Here is a 22,375-nt window from a genome sequence, read left to right on the forward strand (position 1 = left end):
TAATAATTTCCAGAAAAATCAGTTGAGTTATTTGAAGATAACATTCCAAAAGGAAAAGGAAGTTTTACCTCTTCCATTCCTTTGGAACACTTACACTCAAAGGCCACGTCCGGATGTGCAGGGGCATGTGCTTGCAGCAGCACAAATTTGTGCTGCTTTGTGCCACAGTGCATACCCCTGCACGTGCGATTTGGTGAGGGACAAACTGTCCTGCTTTGGGCAAACTGCCCTTTCCCTGTTCTTCCTGGCTCCTGGAGTGCTGGAGCAGCTGGAGCACAAATGAAATAGCAGAGATGCTCTGGCCGGCAGCCAGAGCATCTCCCCGGAGGACCAAGCCTTCATTTGTTCCAGCACATGCTATTGTACCATGTGCCATGCCGCTTTTCTTGGGGTTTTTTTTGCTACCAGGAAATCCTGGCAGCAAACTCTGCCCCCATGCTACAACTTTGCAGTGGGGGACACACTTTAACCATCTGGGCGTGCAGTGTGTGGTACTGCAAAGAGGTTTGCGCACCTCAAGCTGCATGTGCCTGTATGGCTGGACATGGCCAAACAGCTCAAAATGTGGTTGGAAGGTAAATAATTTCCTTCCTTGGTTTGACCTAAGATTCAAACTAAGTTGGCAGCAGATTCAGTCAGCAATTCTGAAGTTATGAGTGTTTGACTCTTAATTATATTAGGACCTTGTCCATAGGGAAATTCAGTGTGCAGTAAGCTAAGGTCTGAATTTAACAGCACACTAACTACTTTCTCCTACCTCTTAATGTGAATACACTTTTTCCAAGTCATAAAGTAGAAATTGTAGTGGCAAGGTACTAATTGCTTCAGATAGACACACTTGTATTGTGCATTAAGAGCATCCACCCAAGGAGTTAGTGTGGAGCTGCTAGCATGCTGTGTACTCACCCTAGCTTAGAGCCCACTAACTTCCCAAATCCTAAATCTCTTTTTCCTGTACAAGCATAGTTATATGTCTAGATATACTTCCTGATTCTCATTCATGGAGTGGCTCTTAACAGTTAAAGATGGGAAAATGGTGCATAGACATAAGATTTTTGTGGACTCATTTTCTTTCTTCCTCTTTTTTTAAATAAATAATTGACTGAGGTTTAACCATAGATGGTTTTATGATTTAGAGGGCTTTTGCAAGGAGTGAAGCCCTTAAAGTGCTGAAGCTTCACAAACCAATAGTATAGTAATCATGTTGCTCCAAGCTTGTGATGCAAACACAGTTTAATGTGACTTGGCATCCAACTATTGCTGGATATTTGTTCAATGTCTAGGACACCAGCTCACAAATAGCATTATATGAAAGTGAGAGCTCTGGTAAATTAAGATAAAGCAAAGGTACATGAGCTTGGCTGGCATAAAGCGATCATTACTGACAAATGGATCACAACATTTTACTTCAGGTCAGTATCTGACAAAGACCTGAGAAACTATACATCAGCCTGGAGTACAGTTTGTTCTCAGTTCTTACCATGGACGGATATAGTAAAGATCACTCTTGGCAGAAACTTTCTATGGCTTCTCTGCTAATAGGTTTGCCAACATTTTGAATTCAAAATCAGCAATACACTTATTTCATAACAAATCTTTTGTAGATGCGATGTATGCACAATGGACAGAGTGATAAGGTACTGGGGAATATAGATATTCTTTTGCTTTTTCCCATTTAAACACACTGCTGTTTCCCAGTGTTAAAAAAGGAGCAATGTAAAACGGAATAACACATTTATATTAAATACACCAGCTGAAATCCTTCATATTATATCTAATTTGTGAGCATACTGATAGTATAAAAGTTTGCTCAAACTCAGTAAATTTGCTATTTATATTGTCCTCCAGGAAGATTTAACACATTGGGAACTTTGTTCAATTTGGAACAGTATCTAAATCGAAAAAGTGTGTTCCTGAAAAGCATCTTAATGAGTTAAGGATAATGCCTTAGTTTAAGATATTGCTTTAAAAAAAAAAAAGAGGCAAACTTGGCATCCACTCAAAACACACTAAAGAAGAGAAAATAGCAGAAGTATCTACTATGATCCTATTCCATGAAAGTGTCATGCACTGTCTTCTCTGGAGAAATGTCAAATTTGCTATTGCTAGGAAGAGTAATAAAAATACAGGCTCAGATCATCACCATGAAAACTGAGTAGGAGAGGCCTCTGGGCAAGACTCACTGAGCATCCCCTAAAAAAGAAGCTCACTACAATCAACCCTTCAGTGCATAAAAAAAACAAACAGTAGGGCCAGATTTCTATAGGGAACCATGCCAACTCTCACTTGTCTGACTCCATGGCATTTTTTTGCAGGGACTGCATTAATATAATCAAACTAGTTTATGTTCTTGCTTATATATTCAATACCTCTGTGATTAAAATCACATTCCTAGGTATGCAATAATAAAAGTTAAGAGCACAAATTGGCGCTGGTTGGAATATCAGATACCTGCACTTGTAGAACCAATCCCTGCAGTAAGCACCGATCGTGCCATAATCTTTACTGCATACTTCAAAAATTGAGATTTCCCTGTTCCAGGGTCTCCAACCAACAAAAGATGCGATTCACCTTGGAGGGAAAAAACCAAAATGTACAAAATCTGACATTTCAGAGGAAATATATTGATTGCTACATTTAGAAAGACATGTATAGACATTATAAACTAAATTAATACTTTTAATCCTTGCCATAAAATTTAGCTCTTCATACACAATATAATTAATAATTCAGTTGCAAGACTGCCATTTAGCATCACTCAGATATGTGATAAAATAGTATAATTCAGTAACTGCATTTAATCAAATTGCAATATTCAAATTCATTTCACATCATAACACAACTTTTTCCAAAATTATCAGATATCAACCCTTTTCAGAACACTTAGCACCTGGTTTTTGTATTTTAATATGCTTGCTTTGAAGACCTCCCACCCAATGAAGCAAACTGCTACTAGTGCTTAGTTATGATCCCATATTTAACTACTTATGTATTGCAGCAATAAACTAAGCAATTCTTTACTTTCTAAGCAATACTTGCAAATGCTAATTTACAACTTCTACCGTACTTGTAATTTAACAATATAAAGTAGTTACAAAAGTAAATATTCTAGCTACTAACATATCCTTAAAGAGTTCTAAAATTATTTCACTGTCTTATAATACATTAATATATAACTTAATTTTAAGTAACTAGAGTTATAATTATAATTATTAGGCTTCTGAAAACTTTTAAAAAAATATCCCATGTTTTTATACAAACACCTATTATTTTATAATTGTTTTGACCTACATAGATTATGACCTACATACCACCTGGCACATGGCACAATTGCCATCCAACAACAGAAGGAGAATCAGCAGGAAGATAACTTACAGTAGCAGGTCTAAGAGAAATACACTGCCAATCACAGATGAAAAAATCTGGCATTATGAAGTGAAAAACCAACCCTTTAATTTTTCCTTTCAACACAGGGTAGAGATCCACACTATGGAATATTAATATCCCATTCTCTGATTTATAAAGTTAAAAAAAAAGATAATACCTCACTTATCTAAAACAATGGATTGTAGTATTTTATTTAATGGAGCAGTGAAAACATGCTCTTACTTCAGGTTATCTTAGAAAAATAAAGAGGATGTAAATAAAAAAGAAAACCAAACATTTCTCTTATTTCCCTGAGTTACACAAGATACAGATACTCAAGACTGATAAAACGTAGTTTTCACCCAGGAAAATGAAATGATTATGTTTCTGCAACTTTACCAAATCTAATACCAATTTTGAATTGTTCTTTTTTTTTCTTGCAAGGGACCAAGCACAAGGGAAGAAATGGACTTCACAGAATTAAAAACAAGAATACGAACCTCTCACTCGAGTTCCTACAGCATCAGTCCTTTGCACGCCTCCAGCAAGTACCATAGCAACAGCAAGCTTCACCAGGTATAACCCAAACACCTGAGGACACAAGCTAGCCAAGATTTCATTCCTCCCTAGAAAAGGTGTGAAAAACAGCACTCAGCACTATTTTGGAGCTAAATGTGATGTAAACACACACACAATCCCCTCTCCTCTTGACGTATCACTCCACCCAGATGTATCATTACTCCCAATGGGTGATTTTCCTAACCAGAGAAGTAGTGTGGGCAGGGGGGTTTTATTTGGATGGGAACCAAATTCAAGATTCCCTTTGTAACTCAGCCCCTTAGAATATCCCTTTGAATCCTGGCACTATGGGTGCTTGCAGATGTAAAAAAAACAAACAACATACAAAAAAATTGACGCTTCACTTTAAACTCAGTATATTCCTGCACCAAGCACCGTGCATGCCCAGAAGAGACAGCGTGTTACTTCAACCCAGCCTGCCTGACATTTGTAAAGATTGGGTGCTTTAGTCGAGTTTTTTTGGCACTTTTATCTAATCGCTGATTGAATACACCAAAAAGCCCCACTGAAGCACCCAAACTTTACAAGCGCTGCAGAGCCGGGTTGAAGTAATGTACTGCTTCTTCTGGTAAAGCATGCTTCTTGGATTTTTTTTTTTTTTTTAACATTTGCAGGCAGCCATTGTGTTTAGTTAGGCACCATAAAGTCAAGTCCACGACTAGTGTAATCTGGTATTGCTCCACTGATTTAAAAGCAACTATGACATTTAATGCCCAAATGTAGTGTGATAAAACTCAGTGAAGTCTCCTTCTGCATACTCTCTCAAGTACTGCAGTGCTCCATTCTGGTCTGATGACTGCAAGGGAGAAAGGTGTGATGGAATCAGTTCTGCTCTCTGCAGCATTGACATTTATCAGAAATTGGGGTTCTAGTCTCACAGATGCTTCTTTACAGGAAATGCACAAAGCCAATGCAACCAGTCGAGAAGCAAAGGCAGTCCCTTAAATTTCTAAAATGGATTGATTATTTAAACTTGGGTATCAAGTGTGTAAGAAAACCGGGCTAGTCATAGGTACCTGAAGTGGGACTGATATAAAATTTAGGCATGCAGATCCAACACAGCAATCCTGGAAAACCCCAGCTACCACCTAAACACTGGAGTTGCTTTATCTCCCCAGACTCCTGCAGTTGCATGTGTTTGCATAGGCAGAACTGTCCCAGTCTTGACAGGACTGAGCAACTCAGTGCCTACCTCAACCTAATCCCAACTAGGAATCAGAAAGTAAGTCTTTTTGCTACCAAAGTTTCCTCACAGGCTCAATTCAAGAGGCAGTATTAGAGTACGTATGTGTAATGCGCACAGGATCAGGCTCCTCACAAAATTTAGCAGTGGCCATTGCTTTCTTTAAGAGACAGCAATAATAATGGGGCTACCACTTCTGTACAATAGGTCTAATGGTTGGAGTTTTCCCCTTAGGCCAGTGGTTCCCAACCTTTTTGGAGCGGGGGAGCTCCCCCACGCACCCATGCCGCGCTCGGCAGCGAACCCGGAAGCGCCGACAGCAAACCTGGAAGTGTTCGTCTTGAACACTTTATGACCCTAGGCTGGGAACTACTGCCTTAGGCAGTAGCAGACCAAGGTTCAATTTCCTCCTCTGTCTGAAGGGATAGGAACCCACATATCCGATATATCTGGAGAGTGCCCTAACCAAGCTACTTTGCATGGAAGCACAGTCCATTCTGCTGAAGTTGTACCACTGTTCAGAACAGAAGTCAAGATTCATGTGACAAGAAGGAGCCTGACTGATGCCTAGTGGTCAGAGCACTTACCTTGGAGGGAATCCTGGGTTTCAGTCCTCGCTGTCAAGATTATGCAATGCGATGCTGTGGATAGTAAAGCGACCAAAACGCTGGCTTGCATCCATAGATGCTTCTCAAGAAAATCCCGGGACATCATTCTCCCTTTGTACTCAGCCTTGGTGAGGCCGCAGCTGGAGTACTGCGTCCAGTTTTGGGCCCCACAATTCCAAAAGGTGTGGAGAAGCTTGAGAGATTCCAGAGAAGAGCCACGCGCATGATCAGGGGCCAGGAAAACAGACCTTATGACAACAGGCTGAGATCTATGAGGCTCTTTAGCCTGGAAAAGCGCAGGGGTGATCTGATGGCCACCTATAAGTTTATCAGGGGTGACCATCACTATCTGGGGGAATGTTTGTTCATCAGAGCGCCCCAAGGGATGACGTGGTTGAACGGTTATAAACTACTGCAAGACTGTTTCAGGCTGGACATAAGGAAGAATTTCTTTACTGTCCAAGCCCCCAAGGTCTGGAATAACCTGCCATTGGAGGTGGTTCAAGCATCTACATTGAACACCTTCAAGAGTAAATTGGATGCTTATCTTGCTGGGATCCTATGACCACAGCTGACTTCCTGCCCTTTGGGCAGGGGGCTGGACTCAATCTTCCAAGGTCCCTTCAAGCCCTAATGTCTATGAAATCTATGAAACCTATGAAATTATGTTTGTATTTTACATTAGTCATTGGTAAAATACAGCAAGAGTCCTTAGACTATACAACATCTGGCCCCCACAATTTCTTCTGCATGGTGTAGTTTTTTCTTGATTATAAAACTCCATTGTTCCCCTCCCCATCATACACATAATTTGACGCTCGTACTTACTCCTTGTAAAAGGATATTACAAAAAACACTCTGACAAGTACAGTGGCACAAAGCTCAGAAGAAGAAAAATCATGGTGTAGTACATTTTTGGTGTGGATTTCAAGGACATAATACTTTTTTCAACTAATAATAGTAACCAAAAAAAAGCAAATTAAGTCAGAATTTATATTTCATATTTGGAAATTATGTGTAGCAAGAAATTATTTCTCAAACTGCCATGACAAGGCTGACAGACATAATAGTTAATTTAAAGTAAAATTAAGTTTCTTGGAGTTCTGTCCTATTGGCCTGAGAAAGTCTGACAGATTGAGATAGGATTTGCTATTTTATGATACCCCTGAAATGAATGGGAACCAAATGTGCTCTGCTTCTCTGAAAACCTGCCCAGCATTCTCCAAGGAAGACTGTGTTATTGACAATATTTTTGCTTTGCTCCCCCATCCAACAATGTTGCCTCCACCAGTATCTGCACACAATATTGAAAATGTTAATCTACAAACCTGCTAAGGGATTACTCTTATGTTTTTCCCAGAAGTCTTCAAATTCCTTATGGACCTCCTCATCAATTATAACTCCTGCTAGTTGTTCATTATTTACTTTAATGTAATTGGCTTTCAAAACAATCTCAAGGTCACAGCGCACATCCTGATGGAAGGGTTTCCATCTCTGCATTACCACTCCATACACTGTGATGTCATCACCTGGGTGTAGGGACAAAAATAGTCACGATAACATCCCAGTTAGTGGATACAGACATCTCAGCCAACATCTAAATTAAACATAGAATAAGGTAGTTTAGAGTAGACCACATAATGAGGTAGTTTATCAACAGTAGAACAGCTGTTGATAAAAGGGAAAAATGGAATTATTCAAACTATTGTATGTCTAAAACAGACATTTTTATGAGGCTTTTTATGTCTACAAATAAGATATGGAACAATTATTTTGTATTTTTAAATATTGAAAATCTAAAGCAAACAAAAGGAACAGGTTAGTCCTTCTTAGGAGTTGTAAAAGCACTGTTGGGTTAAAAACACATTTTTCTTCCGTATCTCACAAACAGCATTGACAGTCATGACACTTGTTTCCTTGTTCCAGTTTTCTTATCTTATGTGAATGAAGTGAGAAGAGTCATGGCAAGTTTTATCTGGATCAGTATCATTTTCAGATTATAATGCACTAGTAGGACACTTCCGTATATTATTAATAGAACCTATTCAATTGTGTTAAAAGAACCTTCAGCTGAGCTTACTAAAACAAAAATGGAGACAACTTTGTTTTGACAGAGCTCTATGGATAGTTTTAGTAAATAATTCCAGTTTTGTGGGTTTTCTTTTTTTGATTTCATTATCCATATTAAATTATGAGTATAGTTAGTCAGAAAACTCCACTTTGGTTAAAACAAAAAAGAAACTCTTTGCTCTTTTGTTTTGGCATAGAAACGTGAAATTCTATATACTGTAACTGTTTGCCTTCTGATAGTGCAATAATTCTGTACTTCTGTCATTCCTCTCCTCCATGTTTTTCTTTAAGTTTACCAAAATCAAACGATCCCACTGATGCCTGGAACATTCCCTCATATCTTTTAAATAAATTGGACGTGGCATTAAAAAATTAAGGCATTAGAAACAAACAGAAAAATGCCACCAAACTAAATATGAGACCTAATTTTTTTCTCAACTAGTTAGGGGATCTACTATCTCGGCTCAGACTAATAGTCTATCTAGTTCTGTTACCCTTCTACCAGAGTGGTCAGTACCAATCAAAAACCTTGGCCAAAGTGTTGCTTTGAGTTAGGATGATTAATGCTAAATGCAGCATTTCTGATATAAGTTTACAGAACCAAATTGTAATGTTCTGAATATTATTTTCCATTCTTTATGCAGCTTAATATTTCTCACCTTTTTTGACTGTCCCTACAGGCTAAGTAGGCATTTTGTTTGTTGTCCTTCTTACATGGTAAGCCAGGGTACATGGCTTTCCAAACCAAAGAGGTGCACGACACCTTGGGTCAATTTGGCCATGTGTCTAGTGATGTACAAATCTAATTTAACATTAACAGGTCTCAAAATGTCTTCTGGAGGCTGTGAAACATTGCACAGCAAAGGCAAGCTGCCAAAACATCATGATGTCGTATACGGGAATGATATTTTCTGTAATAGTATTAAATTGTCAGATTAAGACCCTGAGTTAACACAACAATGCTGTGGCATACAAGCTTATCCCATCAGACAAATCCTCAAAACTAATGGCTGTATTGGAGATGCGTTCTTTCAAATGAAATATAAGGTTCAAAACATTCTAGGTTAAATCAAAAATATATATAACTTCAAAAGGCAATATTTCAGTCCTCACCAGACTTGCAACTATCCACTAAATCATCTTCCAAGACAACCACCATAGAGCGAGGAATGCTTCCAACAGATAGTCTTTGAACCTAGGAAACAAAAACAAAAAAAATATGCATTTATCACAGGTATACCATCTAACAACCATATACTGTTGCTTTAGGTTGCAAAGGAACCTTTGACTTGTGCACCAGTGACTCATCTTCCTTTCCCCACGGAGGTGGTCATCACAGAATTTACATAATGAACCTGCTACTTTTCCAAGGACGTCAATGGGAATTTGCTATCAACAACAAAAACAGAATAGGGTCTTAGATTATCCACTGGCACCTGTCTTGTGAGGTGCCAAATGGCTTCAACATCTTGTTGGAAGGAGCTCTGCCTGAGCAAGGTCATTTTCAAAAACTGGACTTACCAACTGAGAATTTCTTTAGGCATATTTTCAATAAAAAGTACAGGCATTTATTTAACAATAAATACAGGCATGAACACCTCCCTAAAAAGTAAACATCCCCCCACCCTTAAATTTATATATGGAAAGAGGACCTAATGATATATGTATTTGATCCAAGCTTTCAGATTTGCAAAAAGTTTACACGTGGGTCCATCCCCCCCCCCCCCCCCCCCCCCCAAATACCAGCAGGGGAAAACAAATCAAACACAACGAGAAGAATACCTATTGACAAGGACGTCAGTAACTGTTGTACTTATCTTTTTCTCCAGGGAACAGCCTATGCAATCTTGTCATAATCTATTTCTGTCTAAATCATTTTTTTCCAGCTACACACGAAATCCTACCATAACTGTTAAAATGTACACTATGACAGAACAACAATCAGTAGTACCTTTTCTTTTATAGCAAAGACTTATCCATATTGGGATTTTAGATTAATTTATTCTCTGGTGCCTGGAAACTATTTCTATATTTTTGTCTCACATAGGAGTGCTACAGGCAGTGGATATTGGTGGCAAATCCATGGTTTCTGGCAGGTCTAACTAGGATATCTCCCATACACAGGGTCAGTTCACCCCTGGTTTAATTCCACTGACTTTTTCATACTATCAAAGAATCTGTCTCCACAATGCAGATATTTTGAGGGTGCAGTAAAAAAGAAGGGAATTAAAGTCCTAATAAAAATTAACTACCTTAAATAAGAATAAAATGAATAAGCAACTTGGGAATCATGGAATCAGAAATATTTTTACTCCCTCACTCACTGGTTATCCTTAAATTTAAAACATTTTTTTATTTCATTCCACATAGTTGTTTTTGTATATATGATGTTCCCATACATATTACTCTGAACCCTCTTATTTTGGAAAACCTAAAACAAGTCAATTAAAGAAAAAGAATTAAGAATAAGTTACTGTACTGAACCAAGAAATACATAATAAGAAAGACATTAACTAGAATGCATCTTATTTGTTTTCACATTCTGTACAGCTTAGACTTTTTCAGCTTTTTGGACTGGAGTAGTTGGCACTGGAAAAATATCTCCCCATTGTACTTAACTTTCTCAGTTAAACAAAAGTCTTGGACATTCACTTAGGGCTAACTGTTAAACATAGGAATACATATTGCCTCAGACAGCAAAATATCTAGTAACCATTTGTGAATGTGAGTGCAGACTGACAGGCACAGATATCTGTAGATATGCTAAGATGCAGCAGTACTACTACAGCTGGCATTTACCATCAGAGAGCTAAATTGATTCCAGGGGAGCCACCTCAAGCATCATTATCTCACATACACAATCTACGCATAGTTGGCTCAGACAATTTGCATGTAGTGCTATAAATTTTGAATGCCCCATGCTTTGGATGTGGATATTATGATGCATAAAAATAACTTCATTTAATTTTGTAATTTAGCAAAAGGTATAACCTAGTACAGGAATTTTAGTAGCTATATGCTTCATTTTTCAGTTCTTTAACTTAAAGAGTCTGACCAACAAGACAAAGCTGCCCTCCCACTGCAGCAATTGTTTTAAATAACTGTAAATGGTTTACAACTTTTCTACTTATGATGGCATCTTAACAAACTTATTAACGATCAAGGGACAAATTCACCGTTGACATAAGGAGGTGCAGTTCCACAGAAGTTAATGGGTTTGCACTAGCTCATGACAGTAGCAGATAAGCCCACACCACTCTTCCTATAATTATTTTTTCATTGCATTCTTTTTTGTGTTTTAATAACAGCCACCCTCAATATTTTACCTGTTCTTGAATTTTGATTTCTTGATAGTCTCTGCAACTGGTGGGAGCAGCGTTTGTTCCTGACACACAAGTGAATTTGGATGAGTTGCAGCCTTCTTCATTTGGGCAGGCTGATGGACGACAGAAAGCAGAGTACTGCTCAAAATCAGCCTTTACAACAAATACATGTTTGCATTTATTACATATATAATTCCGCTCGAACTCCAGGACCTTCACTAAACTAGTACGAATAACAGTACCAGTAACAGACAAGAAGTGACCCACATCTCTTGTTTTAGGGATATGTTCTCTGGTTAGCTCTGGACAAACAGGCAAACCTGTCAATAAAGATATATAAAGTATTAAGAGCATGAAACTAAATTTACAAATATGTAAGATGTATATACATTAGCTGCTCAGGGAAAAAGATATTTTCTCAATTGGAAAAGGAGCGAGAAGGAATAAATATGATAGATATATTAACAATCATGGTCACTTCATTAATCTGACACTATACTAGTCACAAATATCAAAACACATCAAAAGATTAACACAGGACACAAATATAACAGCATTATTACCCTATTTTTACAAGCTCTAAATAAAAAATCATAATGCATAATTGGAAATATTTTTACTTTTTCTGTTCACTAAATACCTGCAAACTGATCCTGGTACCCTCAGATATACTCATTAAATTGAATGATTCAACGACCTTCTAGTGAATTTGATTTACTCTTCAGCATCCTATTTGTAATATGAAATTTGAATTGTGCTGTTTAGCTGTGATCAGGCCCATAAATCACATGTCTCTCTGATTAAAGAAGCATAATTCATAATCTGGTGTGAACCCTCAGATGAAGTGAATTTAAAATTCATGTTCCATGAACATCTGCTGCTCTTACAACTTGCTTTCCATGAGGATCCATATCAGTAAGAATCACTTTCAGAAGAGCTGCTGGAAAGTTAACCTAAAGAGATTATGAATGCAGCCAAAACAAGTTTACTTACTAGTTCAAATATACAGTGCCAGAATATTTTTGCAGTACTTGCCCCCTCTAATTCCACCCTAACAGCCAGTTCCATTGACTTGTACTACACCCTCCTTTTAGCTGTCCATAAGGCACTTTGCACCATATATCCCAAAACTTTCAAAGCAAATCTGTTCAACATTTTTGGTTTGAAACAGCATCTTTCATTTAAAATCTGAGCAAACTTTAGGGAAGGGTATTAAAAAGGACTGCAAGTAGAGTTTAATTAAAATGTTTTGGGTTGACCCAAAATAATTTATTTCAGCATTTTTGTTTCACTGAGACAATCCAATCTTACCCTTCCGCCCCCAAATTTCTTTCCACCAAATTAAAATTCCATTCTTTTGTAGTTCTACTTTGGCAGAATTTTTCTTTTCCAGAAATAGGTGCGATTTCGATGACCTTTAAAAAGCATAGCACAGCTGACACCAGAAAGAGAGCTACAGCATTTCAACTGGCTGATGCATATTTATATGGCATGACTGTCTGAGTGACTATGAGAAGTGCAGAGAGACTGAATTTGCAAGCATGTCAGTCAGTTGTGGTCTGTCTAAGCCTAGCAGGCCCACTGAGATACTTTGGTTGAGGCACACCAGCTTCCGTAGCCAACAGCATTACAAGGGAGCAATGTGGCTAGCATTCATGTCCAGCTGCTTCAGACTCTCCTACCCAATGAATATATTTAGAGTAACAGACAGCCTCCACTCTGAACATTTTACACTGTTTGCCAAACTCTTTGTCTGATCCTGGTGGTTCCCGCAAACGTGAGCCTTGATAACTTTTTCGAAGACTTTGCCTAGGATGGAGGTGAGACTGACTGGCCTATAGTTGCCTGGGTCCTCCTTCCTCCCCTTCTTGAAAATGGGGACCACATTGGCCCTTTTCCAGTCCTCCGGGACTTGGCCCGTGCACCACAAGCGTTCAAATATTCCTGCCAGTGGCTCTGCAATGACATCAGCCAGTGCCTTCAGTACCCTTGGATGGAGCTCATCCAGATGACACAAAACTGTGGGGAGAAGTGGAACGCCGGAGGGCAGGGAACAACTACAAGCAGACCTGGACAGGTTGGACATGTGGGCAGAAAACAACAGAATGCAATTCAACAAGGAGAAATGCAAAGTGCTGCACCTAGGGAGGAAAAATGTTCAGCATACCTACTGCCTAGGGAATGACCTGCTTGGTGGCACGGAAGTGGAAAGGGATCTTGGAGTCCTAGCGGACTCCAAGATGAACATAAGTTGGCAGTGTGACGAAGCCATCAGAAAAGCTAATGGCACTTTATCGTGCATCAGCAGATGCATGACGAACAGATCCAAGGAGGTGATACTTCCCCTCTATCGGGCGCTGGTCAGACCGCAGTTGGAGTACTGCGTGCAGTTTTGGGCGCCACACTTCAAGAGGGATGTGGATAACCTGGAGAGGGTCCACAGAAGGGCCACTCGTATGGTTAAGGGCTTGCAGGCCAAGCCCTATGAGGAGAGACTGGGGCACCTGGACCTCTTCAGCCTCCGCAAGAGAAGGTTGAGAGGCGACCTTGTGGCTGGCTATAAGTTCATCACGGGGGCACAGAAGGGAATTGGTGAGGTTTTATTCACCAAGGCACCCCCGGGGGTTACAAGTAATAATGGCCACAAGCAAGCAGAGAGCAGATTTAGACTGGACATTAGGAAGAACTTCTTCACAGTTAGAGTGGCCAAGGTCTGGAATGGGCCCATAAGGGAGGTGGTGCTCTCCCCTACCCTGGGGGTCTTCAAGAGGAGGTTAGATAAGCATCTAGCTGGGGTAATCTGAACCCAGCACTCTTTCCTGCCTATGCAGGGGGTCGGACTCGATGATCTATTGAGGTCCCTTCCGACCCTAGCATCTATGAATCTATGAATCCATACAGGTGCCCTTGAATGAGTTTTAGTAATGTAATGAGTTTTAATAATAATGCAAATAGTTCAACTTTACATGACTGCTTAGCCATTGAGTGTACACTGGTGTCCAAGCTAGTGGTAATTAAGCAAAAATTCCATTATCTGTTAACAGATATCCAGTAAAAGAAAATTTACATGCAAACCTCTATAATACTAAAGTTCAGGTGGACAAGTGCATCTTGTAATTTCCTCAGAAGCAAGGGGAACTTGTACAGCTAAGCATCTTCTCTCTCAATCCAACGCACCAGAATCCCCGGGCATATGCCAAGGCTTCTCTCACCCACTCTGAGTAGAAAGGGCCTTCATCCAATTTTGAATTCCTGTAGATCCTTTTCTAGTCAAGATTTATGTCCTTGATGCACTGAGACCACATTCTCAAACACAGCACTAAACACACTACTTTTCCTCACTGCTGTCAGAAACCTTGCATGACAGATCCCTCAGATCTTGCTTAGGGCTTCTTCCTAATGACTCCACAGAAGGAGATAGGCCATATCCTTTCCTTTTCCACCCTCTTTGGAAAAACAATGAATAATCTCCACAAATGGAATTAGAGAGTTTCCAAAGCCCCTATGCCCATTAAATGTCCATTCTTAGGAAATTAGGCTGAAAGAACCTTTGGTCCTCCAAACTACTCTCTTTCTGCAACAATAATCAACTTTTCTGTAGGTGTGGTCTATCCCAGGGCTGCTCAACCCTCAGCACGTGAGCCAGATCTGGCTCTCAGAACCATACTATATGGCCTATGCTGCTCCCCTCATGGTTGAAAATTTGGCAGCCAGAGAGTGGCTGCAGCTAACTACTGTTCCCCTGCTATCAAATTTCCAAACCTGGAAGGAGCCCCATGGGCCAGAAAGCATGGCCTTGTGTGTTAGACTGAGCTAAGCGGGGCAGCAAGGAGGCACGCAGGAGTGAGCAAAGCGGTGTGGGGCTGAGTGGGGTGGCACAGATGCACGCGGGGCTGAGCCAGGTGGTGTGGAGCTAAGTGCGGCAAGGCCAAGCACAGTGGCACAGGACACGATCCTGGCATATGGGGCTCAATCTGGCCCATGGATCACCTGTGTGCCATTTATCCATCCCAGGGGCCAAAAGATTGAGCACCACGTGTCTACCCAGAAGTTATTACGCCCTCAGACCTTCAACCGTATCTTTTCTATCTTAGTCTGTAGCCTAAGAGCACGTCAAAGAACAAAAATGTTCATTATAAAGCTAAAAGCTAAGCCAAATCATTAATAAACAGATGTAGAAAAAACATTAATTCATCCCTACTGTTATACACACAGGGAGAAGCATCACAATAGCTGATCTTGAAGCGGTAGCAAGCAGGAGGCTATGCATCTTTTTTTACTTCTGATAATTGTTGGTTGTATAAAAGCTGCATAAATCAAGTGGAAAACTTTTATTTTTTTGCTAACGGAGCTCACATAATAGAATTACAGGAACTGCAGTTCAGATTCTATTCTTTGATGTACATACTGTAATGACAGTAACTGTGAAATCAAGCTTATTTGAGGGAAACACCAGATATACAATACAACTCGGATTCTTCTATCTCTGCACTACTAAAAGATTAAGTAGATATTGATCATCCAAAGCGAGGGATGTAGTGGTTCACTATGGTGCTGTGATAAACAGACCCTGATCAATATCACTAAGGTCTGACAGATTCTTCAGAAAAATTTTGATAACAAGACGAGAATAACACTCAAAACCCACTTATAATAGGTTGATGGATTTCAGTACAGTATGTCACCATATCACAAAAGTCATAACAGCTCCCTGGAAACGAATGTAAATGGAAACCGAACCACTTAGCTCAGTTTCCTGAGCATCCTTCATATACAATAGCCTAGCATTTTACTAACTTTTGGAAAAGCTGCTTTCACACCTGGCCACAACCTTGATAACAGATTTGCTGTCATGTTACATTGTGACAAAAGGGATGAAACTTGCTTTTATTGTTGATCACTTCTCTCAACAATGTACCATATTTTCTCATATTCTACATGCCCCCAAATAAGACATGCCCCTGTTTGTGGAAGGCAGGATGGAGAAACAAAGATTTTTCTGGAGTCATAGTTGAGCATATGAAAGAATAAATCCTCCTGGAAAAACAAAGTGTCCAGGAAGTGTGGCATCCCAGGAGACAGTCTGGGTGAGGCAGCAGGAACTTCCTGGTATGGCAGGACAGCAGCAAGGCCCCACACTCTTGCAGGGGCAGAAGCAAGACTGTTACTTCTTTATATAAGTTCCTATAATCAGGGGTGTCAAATGTATGGCTGGATCCAGCCTACAGAATCACTCCATCCAGCCTGCTGGTAGTCCAGCAGGCTACCAGAAGTTGGGGGGTGTTGCCTGGCACAGAATCGGGGTCCCTGGACCCCAAAGAACATGGTCACAGGTGGCAGCCCCCCAGACCTGTGCTGCCACCCAAACACAGCTCTGTGTTGCTATGCAAATGCGGTCCCACGCTGCTGCATGCCTCCAGATGAGTACTGCTGCCTGAACATGGCTTCGCATTGCTGCCCAGGCCTAGACCCACTGTAGTTGCTGCTGGCCCCACAGATCTGGCCCTGGAGGAACCCCTGCAGTCCAGATCCAGTTTGGGACCCCAAATGAGTTTGGCACTCCTGCTGTAAATAATAAAGTATAGATTCTATACCATATATTAAAGATTGCTTGCAGCAGCTCACTTGCCCTGAGCCGGCTCAATTGCTGCTTCAGGCACAAGTGACAGTGCTTCATCAAGAGATACTGCAAGTTCTTTAGTGGCTGTGAGAAAGTTAACACTGGACTCTCTCCCTCTACCTGCTTGATCACAGAGAAATGGCAGCTATCTGAGCACAGTGTTTGTATACATCTATTTCTGCAAAAACAAATCAGCTTCCCTACTTAAGAAATGTACTCCAGTTTTGGAGGGCTGGCTCCAGGGCTAGGGACAGACATTACACATAAACCGGTTTAAGTTATTAGAAACTGATTTAAACTTGTAACAGAACAGAAGTTCACTGCACATAAGCCAGTTTCAAAATGGCTGAAACCAGTTTGAGATAAATCTGGTTGAATATAGTATCAGACTTAACTGATTTGGGTCAAACTGGTTTATACAATGTCTGTACCAGAACCCTTGCTAGTTTAAGTTAAACCAGAGTTCCTCAGCATGCTCTCTGGGCTAGGCTCTCTCTGCCATTAAGGCAAAGTGGGCAGGGAGGGGGTTAATTCTTCCTCTCCCCCCACCGCAGTGGTCCTTGGGGGGTCAAAAGGGATAGAGGGAGGGATTAACTTGGTCCCTGCCCTCTTCACCTTAACTGGGTAATGCCGGGACTGCGTCTGCCCATGTCCCACTGCTGGAGCAGGAAGGGGATGGGAGAGGGCAACAGCCACTGTCAGAGTGCCCAGGAGGGGGTTTATTCCCCCTGTCCCTTCCCTATCTCACGGGCAGGGACTGTAGCTGTCCCAGCATGGCCCCCTTAAGGCTAAAGGGGCAGGGAGGAGGTTAATTTCTCCCACCCACCAGGGGTGGCCCTGCCCCTGCCGCCTGGCCTGGCCTGGCCTGGCCTGGCCTGGCCCAGCCCAGCTGATCCCCAGCCAAGTCAGCCGCATGGCTGGGCAGCACCACACACACACTTCCTGCCCCAAGGCAGTGGGGAGCAGGGGAGGAAAAAGAGTATCCCTTCAGCTCTGAACAGAGCCTGGCTTTCAGGGCAGGGAGGGGAGAGAAGCAGGGGGATGAGTACCCCTCTGGGACCAGGCAGCCCTGAACACAGCCCCAGTCCCAGCCCTGTGGCAGCAGGAAACAGAGGGTAGGAGGGGAAAGAGTCCCCCCCAGCACCAAACAGAGGCCCTCTCTGCCCCATGGGGGAGGGGGAAGAGTCCCCCTCTGGGGCTGGCCAGCCCCGCACAGAGCCCCCCTTCCCACCCCGTGCCGGGGCGGGGGGGCACAGAGGAGAAGCAGGAAGAGTGCCCCTCCAGCACTGCATAGAGCCCCCCTCCCTACCCCACGGCCATGGGGGAGAGGCAGGAGGTGGAAGAATCCTGCTTTGGGGCCACAGAGTGCTCTGTACCTGAGTTGCTCCTGGCAGTAAGGGAGCTGCTGGAGTGGGCAGAGCTCTCCCCTTCCCCTCTTCCTCCTCATTCCCCACCTCCTCCCCGCAGCCACAGGGGTCTGGCCATGCTCCCTCCTCCCTCAACCTCCAAACCCCGCAGGCCAGTTTGGGTTTAAACCCTTTCTCAGTCTTACTGAGGCCTACCAGGGCCTGGCCATGTGCCCCCCTCTGCCCAGCTTCCCTATGAAAAGGAAGGGAGGGCTGCTCTAGCACCCCTGGGCTTTTGGCCTGAGCCACTGCATTTCTGAAATGAAAACAGAATGTCTATTCACTTGCAAACTGGTTCAATCTTTGCAGGTTAGACTAACCTACAAAGATGGAATCAATTTAGGCTTGGGCTTTTTAAATGTCTGTCCCTAGCCTAGAGGAAAAGGTGTGAATCTGGCATGTTGAGTAAATACAGCTTTCTGCCTTAAGACAAGCAGTTTAGGGTAAGGCTCCATCTGCACCACAAATATCAATTTATGTCAGAGGAAAAATTACAATACAGTTATCCTCCATAATGGAGAAAATGTAAGTCTGTTTTGTAGTGTATATTAGCTCCAACCATATCCCCAAACTGTACAAAAAACACCTGCAGTAGCCAAGCTACTAAAGGAATAAAGAGGGACCAGGAAAAAGGTATAAAACACACACCATCTACAGAATACCCTACTACTTTTATGGAGTGCACTCCCTACCAGCTGCAGACTCACAGGGTTTCTTGTCTCCTTGTTTCTTGACAGGTAAAATGGCACAACAAATAGGCCTGTCCCCTGAACCTGCAATGAGCGCCAAGCATCAAGGCCTTATACTGTAGTAGACGATAACAATAACTGCTTTTCTACACTGGTCTTCAGAATTTCAAATGCTACTTGGGCTATTTAACTTCTCTAACCCTGTTGTTGTAACCAGCCTTTGTATCTTGTCAAAGTTTTTTGTTCTCTCAGTGAAGCTTTATAGAATAAATAATGACTTGCTGAAAGTGTTTTTCTCCCTCTGTTAACATATGCTGTAGTTTCTTCTTTCTTAAATACATATCAGCAGTTCTTTCTTGACTTTAAATATGGACATTGTAAAAATAAAATCAACTAGCATGCAGTAAGTTCTCCCACCAGACATTCCAATAATTACTACTAGACAGCATACAGTAGAATTTTTTTTTTTTTTGAGTAAAATATAGATCTACCACATGTGGAATTACACATATAAATGACTTACCTGATATCCTGGCATGAAGATTCTGCTTGATGCTAACACCATGATTCTGGGAAGTGGGCTGCAGAGCTGCCACAGCTGCTCTGCGTAATGCATTGTCAAAAATAGGGAGCACTTCATTCGGAAATGCATTGAAATACTCTCCAATTTCCATATTGGTCTCAAAAAGAGTCAGGGCATCAACAACAATTGGATAATGTTTCTCATCATCTTGCTCTCTTAAGATATGTAAAATGTCATTTTTGTGATATTCCAAAACGTACGATTCAAACACTTGTCCAATTAGGTTTACTTGGTCAGTGTTCAATAACATATTGAACCTACGGGCAGAAAAAGAAAAAAAATGTAATATCCCTCAAAACAAGTCCAACTTTTTTTTTTTAATACACTTGCTAAGGCTACAAGCCCAGAATGTAATATATTTTAATTTACAATAAATAGATTGCATGTCAAAACAAAAGTAAGACCGTGCAAGATTGTGTCTCATTTACTAGATTGCAATAAAGATGCTCTGTAAAGTGCTTTGAAATTTGTGAATAAGAATTCCTGAACAGCAAGTATGTATCAACTTTAGCTAAGGGGCTTAGTCTAGGTTCCTTATGCTCTTATTTAACGTAGATGCAGAAATTTTTTATCTCAAGTTTCACTGGGTGACTACTCTTGACTTCAAGGCAGCCATTCCCATAGCATGGGTTGAAACTTCAAATGGTGTCATGAGCCTCACAAAACTTCAGTTATAGCAGTCAGGCTTTTCCTAGGAGCAGGGTCACAAGAGGACTCCCAGGGGGACTGCCCACTCCAGACGAGATTGGGAACCACGACTCCAGAGGCCCCTTTTCTAATTTAAATTATACACCAGCTTCAAGAGGCCTGTGGTACTTAGTCCCATGTTTGTGGGATTGGGGCCTTAAAATTTAAATTTCCCAAGGTGGAGATTGTATCTTACCTACAGATACAGACTTTCCCTGTAGCTGTGGATAAATGGTTAACACCTTGTGGGGGACAGTGAGTTATAAATACTCCCAAGCTATAACCATAAAATAAACCAGTTAAAGCAGCAGTTTGCAGTGTTTATGCTCAGATGTTTTCTTTTGAGGCAGAGGTCAGGGTAGAGTGGCACCTTAGATATCTAAATCAGAGATGCATGAGCTTTCGTAAGCAGGGTGGCTTCCTTCACCAGGTGCTGTGAAAAGACTGCAGGCCTTTTCGCTGCTTTCAAGGGATCGTGGGCCAGTGCCCACCAAGAAAAACTATAAGCCTCCATAAATTCATAGATGTTAGGGTCGGAAGGGACCTCAATAGATCATCGAGTCCGACCCCCTGCATAAGCAGGAAAGAGTGCTGGGTCTAGATGACCCCAGCTAGATACTCATCTAACCTCCTCTTGAAGACCCCCAGGGTAGGGGAGAGCACCACCTCCCTTGGGAGCCCGTTCCAGACCTTGGCCACTCGAACTATGAAGAAGTTCTTCCTAATGTCCCTTGAAAAGGGAGGCCATTGCGAAAGAAACAACTAATTTCTTGGGACAAATAAAAAGAAAACGGAAGGGAGTGAGGTCACAGGTTAATAACAAGGGATCTGGATGGGGGCATTGAGCAGAGCACACTGGCCAGAGCCCAATGCCCCCTGAACGAGTCAAGGGAGCCTTGGATGCTGACCAGTGAAAATCTGCCCAGAGACATGAGAGATTGCAGGCCTATTTGATGTGCCGAAAGATCATGGGCCTAGGCACATCATAGAATGGAGACACACCAACTAATTCTGGGGATCAAATAAAGAGAAAACAAGAAAGGGAGGGAGGTCATAAGAACTGCCATTTACTGGGCCATCTTGCCCAGTCTCCTGCATCATATAGGGGCAGAGTGGAGACTGAAAGGGAGAGTGAACTGGGTAGACCAGTGTTTTTTCCCCCCACTGTTCCTCCCACTTGCAGCCTCCAGCATTTAAGGTCCAGGAAGTTCCAATTCAGAGACTGTATCCCCAAGTCCCACGCTCCATGTGGATGCCCCTTTCCTCCAAGAATCAGTCCAGCCCCTTTTTGAATCTGGCTAAACTGACAGCTTCTACAGCATCCAGCAGCAGCAAGCTCCATGCCTGAATGACATGCTGCGTGAAAAAGAACGTCCTTGTGTTAGTTTCAAACATGCTGCCTCCAATGAGAACCCAGCACAGGTCACAGCTTCGTAACAAGGGATCCAGATGGCGATGCAGAGCACGGCCAGTGCCCGCTGCCCCCTGAATGAGACAGGGGATGATGCCTGCTGAACTTTCCTGAAGACGTGAGAGAAGGCAGGAGGCAGAGCTGCCAAATAGAAAGCTGCGATTATTATATGCAGGGTAGGGATGGGGGAAGGAGACAGGATGGGAGCACTGCTGGGAGAGGCCAGGTGGGGAGGAGAGAGGAAAAAGGAAGCAGTTCACCAACTGGGGGTCATAAAACCTTTTTTCTTTTTTTTTAAATAATTTTTTTTGTGTCCCTGGTCAAATTAGCCAGATAAGTTCCAAATCCTTTGAATCCTTCAAGAACCGTATGTGCCCCTACTACCAGAAAGTATCCTTGACTCCAGACCCTTCAGCCTGGAGCTTCAGATACTTCCAAATATTTTGGCAAGCAGCCTATGTGCAAGCCGAAGCCCCGAGGCTTAGGGTTTGGATGCCCCCAGGTTTTGCTCAGTCATATGGCTGCAGGAGCAGACTAGGGAGGAATCTCCCATTTCCATAAAGTTGGAGTGTAGCTGAGATTCTCTTGCTGGAAGCTGGTGACTGGGAAGTTAACTATGAGGCTCTTGTAGGGAGTCCTGTCCCCAAGCAGACAAGGGTGCACCCTCCACTACACAGTGCCATTTTAATTGCATTACCTCGGTCAGAGTACTTCCCCTGCCAGGGAAGTATATGGGGGTCATAAAAGCTAAGCCAGGCAATGGGATGGGAATGGCAGGTGATGCTTCTGGTGGTCCTGAAGGCTAGTGCATCTCCGATTGCTTCTGGCACAACAGCACTTCATGGTGACC

General features: G+C 42.0%; 1 protein-coding gene across 4 annotated transcripts in view; it reads right to left on the reverse strand.

The window, feature by feature from the left end:
• The window catches only part of MCM9 (minichromosome maintenance 9 homologous recombination repair factor), a 74,368-nt gene that overhangs the window by 50,731 nt on the left and 1,262 nt on the right, over window positions 1–22,375 (reverse strand). For all 4 annotated transcript variants that reach the window (XM_019479600.2, XM_019479599.2, XM_019479602.2 and 1 more), the window contains 6 exons: window positions 19,368–19,684; window positions 11,133–11,449; window positions 8,920–9,001; window positions 7,065–7,265; window positions 3,867–3,992; window positions 2,452–2,571 (listed from right to left, as the gene is read on the reverse strand). In XM_019479600.2, the coding sequence (XP_019335145.1) occupies window positions 2,452–2,571; window positions 3,867–3,992; window positions 7,065–7,265; window positions 8,920–9,001; window positions 11,133–11,449; window positions 19,368–19,684 (1,163 nt within the window). The remainder of the gene's footprint in view (window positions 1–2,451; window positions 2,572–3,866; window positions 3,993–7,064; window positions 7,266–8,919; window positions 9,002–11,132; window positions 11,450–19,367; window positions 19,685–22,375) is intronic.

Source organism: Alligator mississippiensis, chromosome 1 (assembly GCF_030867095.1).
Source record: "Alligator mississippiensis isolate rAllMis1 chromosome 1, rAllMis1, whole genome shotgun sequence".
Classification (NCBI taxonomy): domain Eukaryota; kingdom Metazoa; phylum Chordata; order Crocodylia; family Alligatoridae; genus Alligator; species Alligator mississippiensis.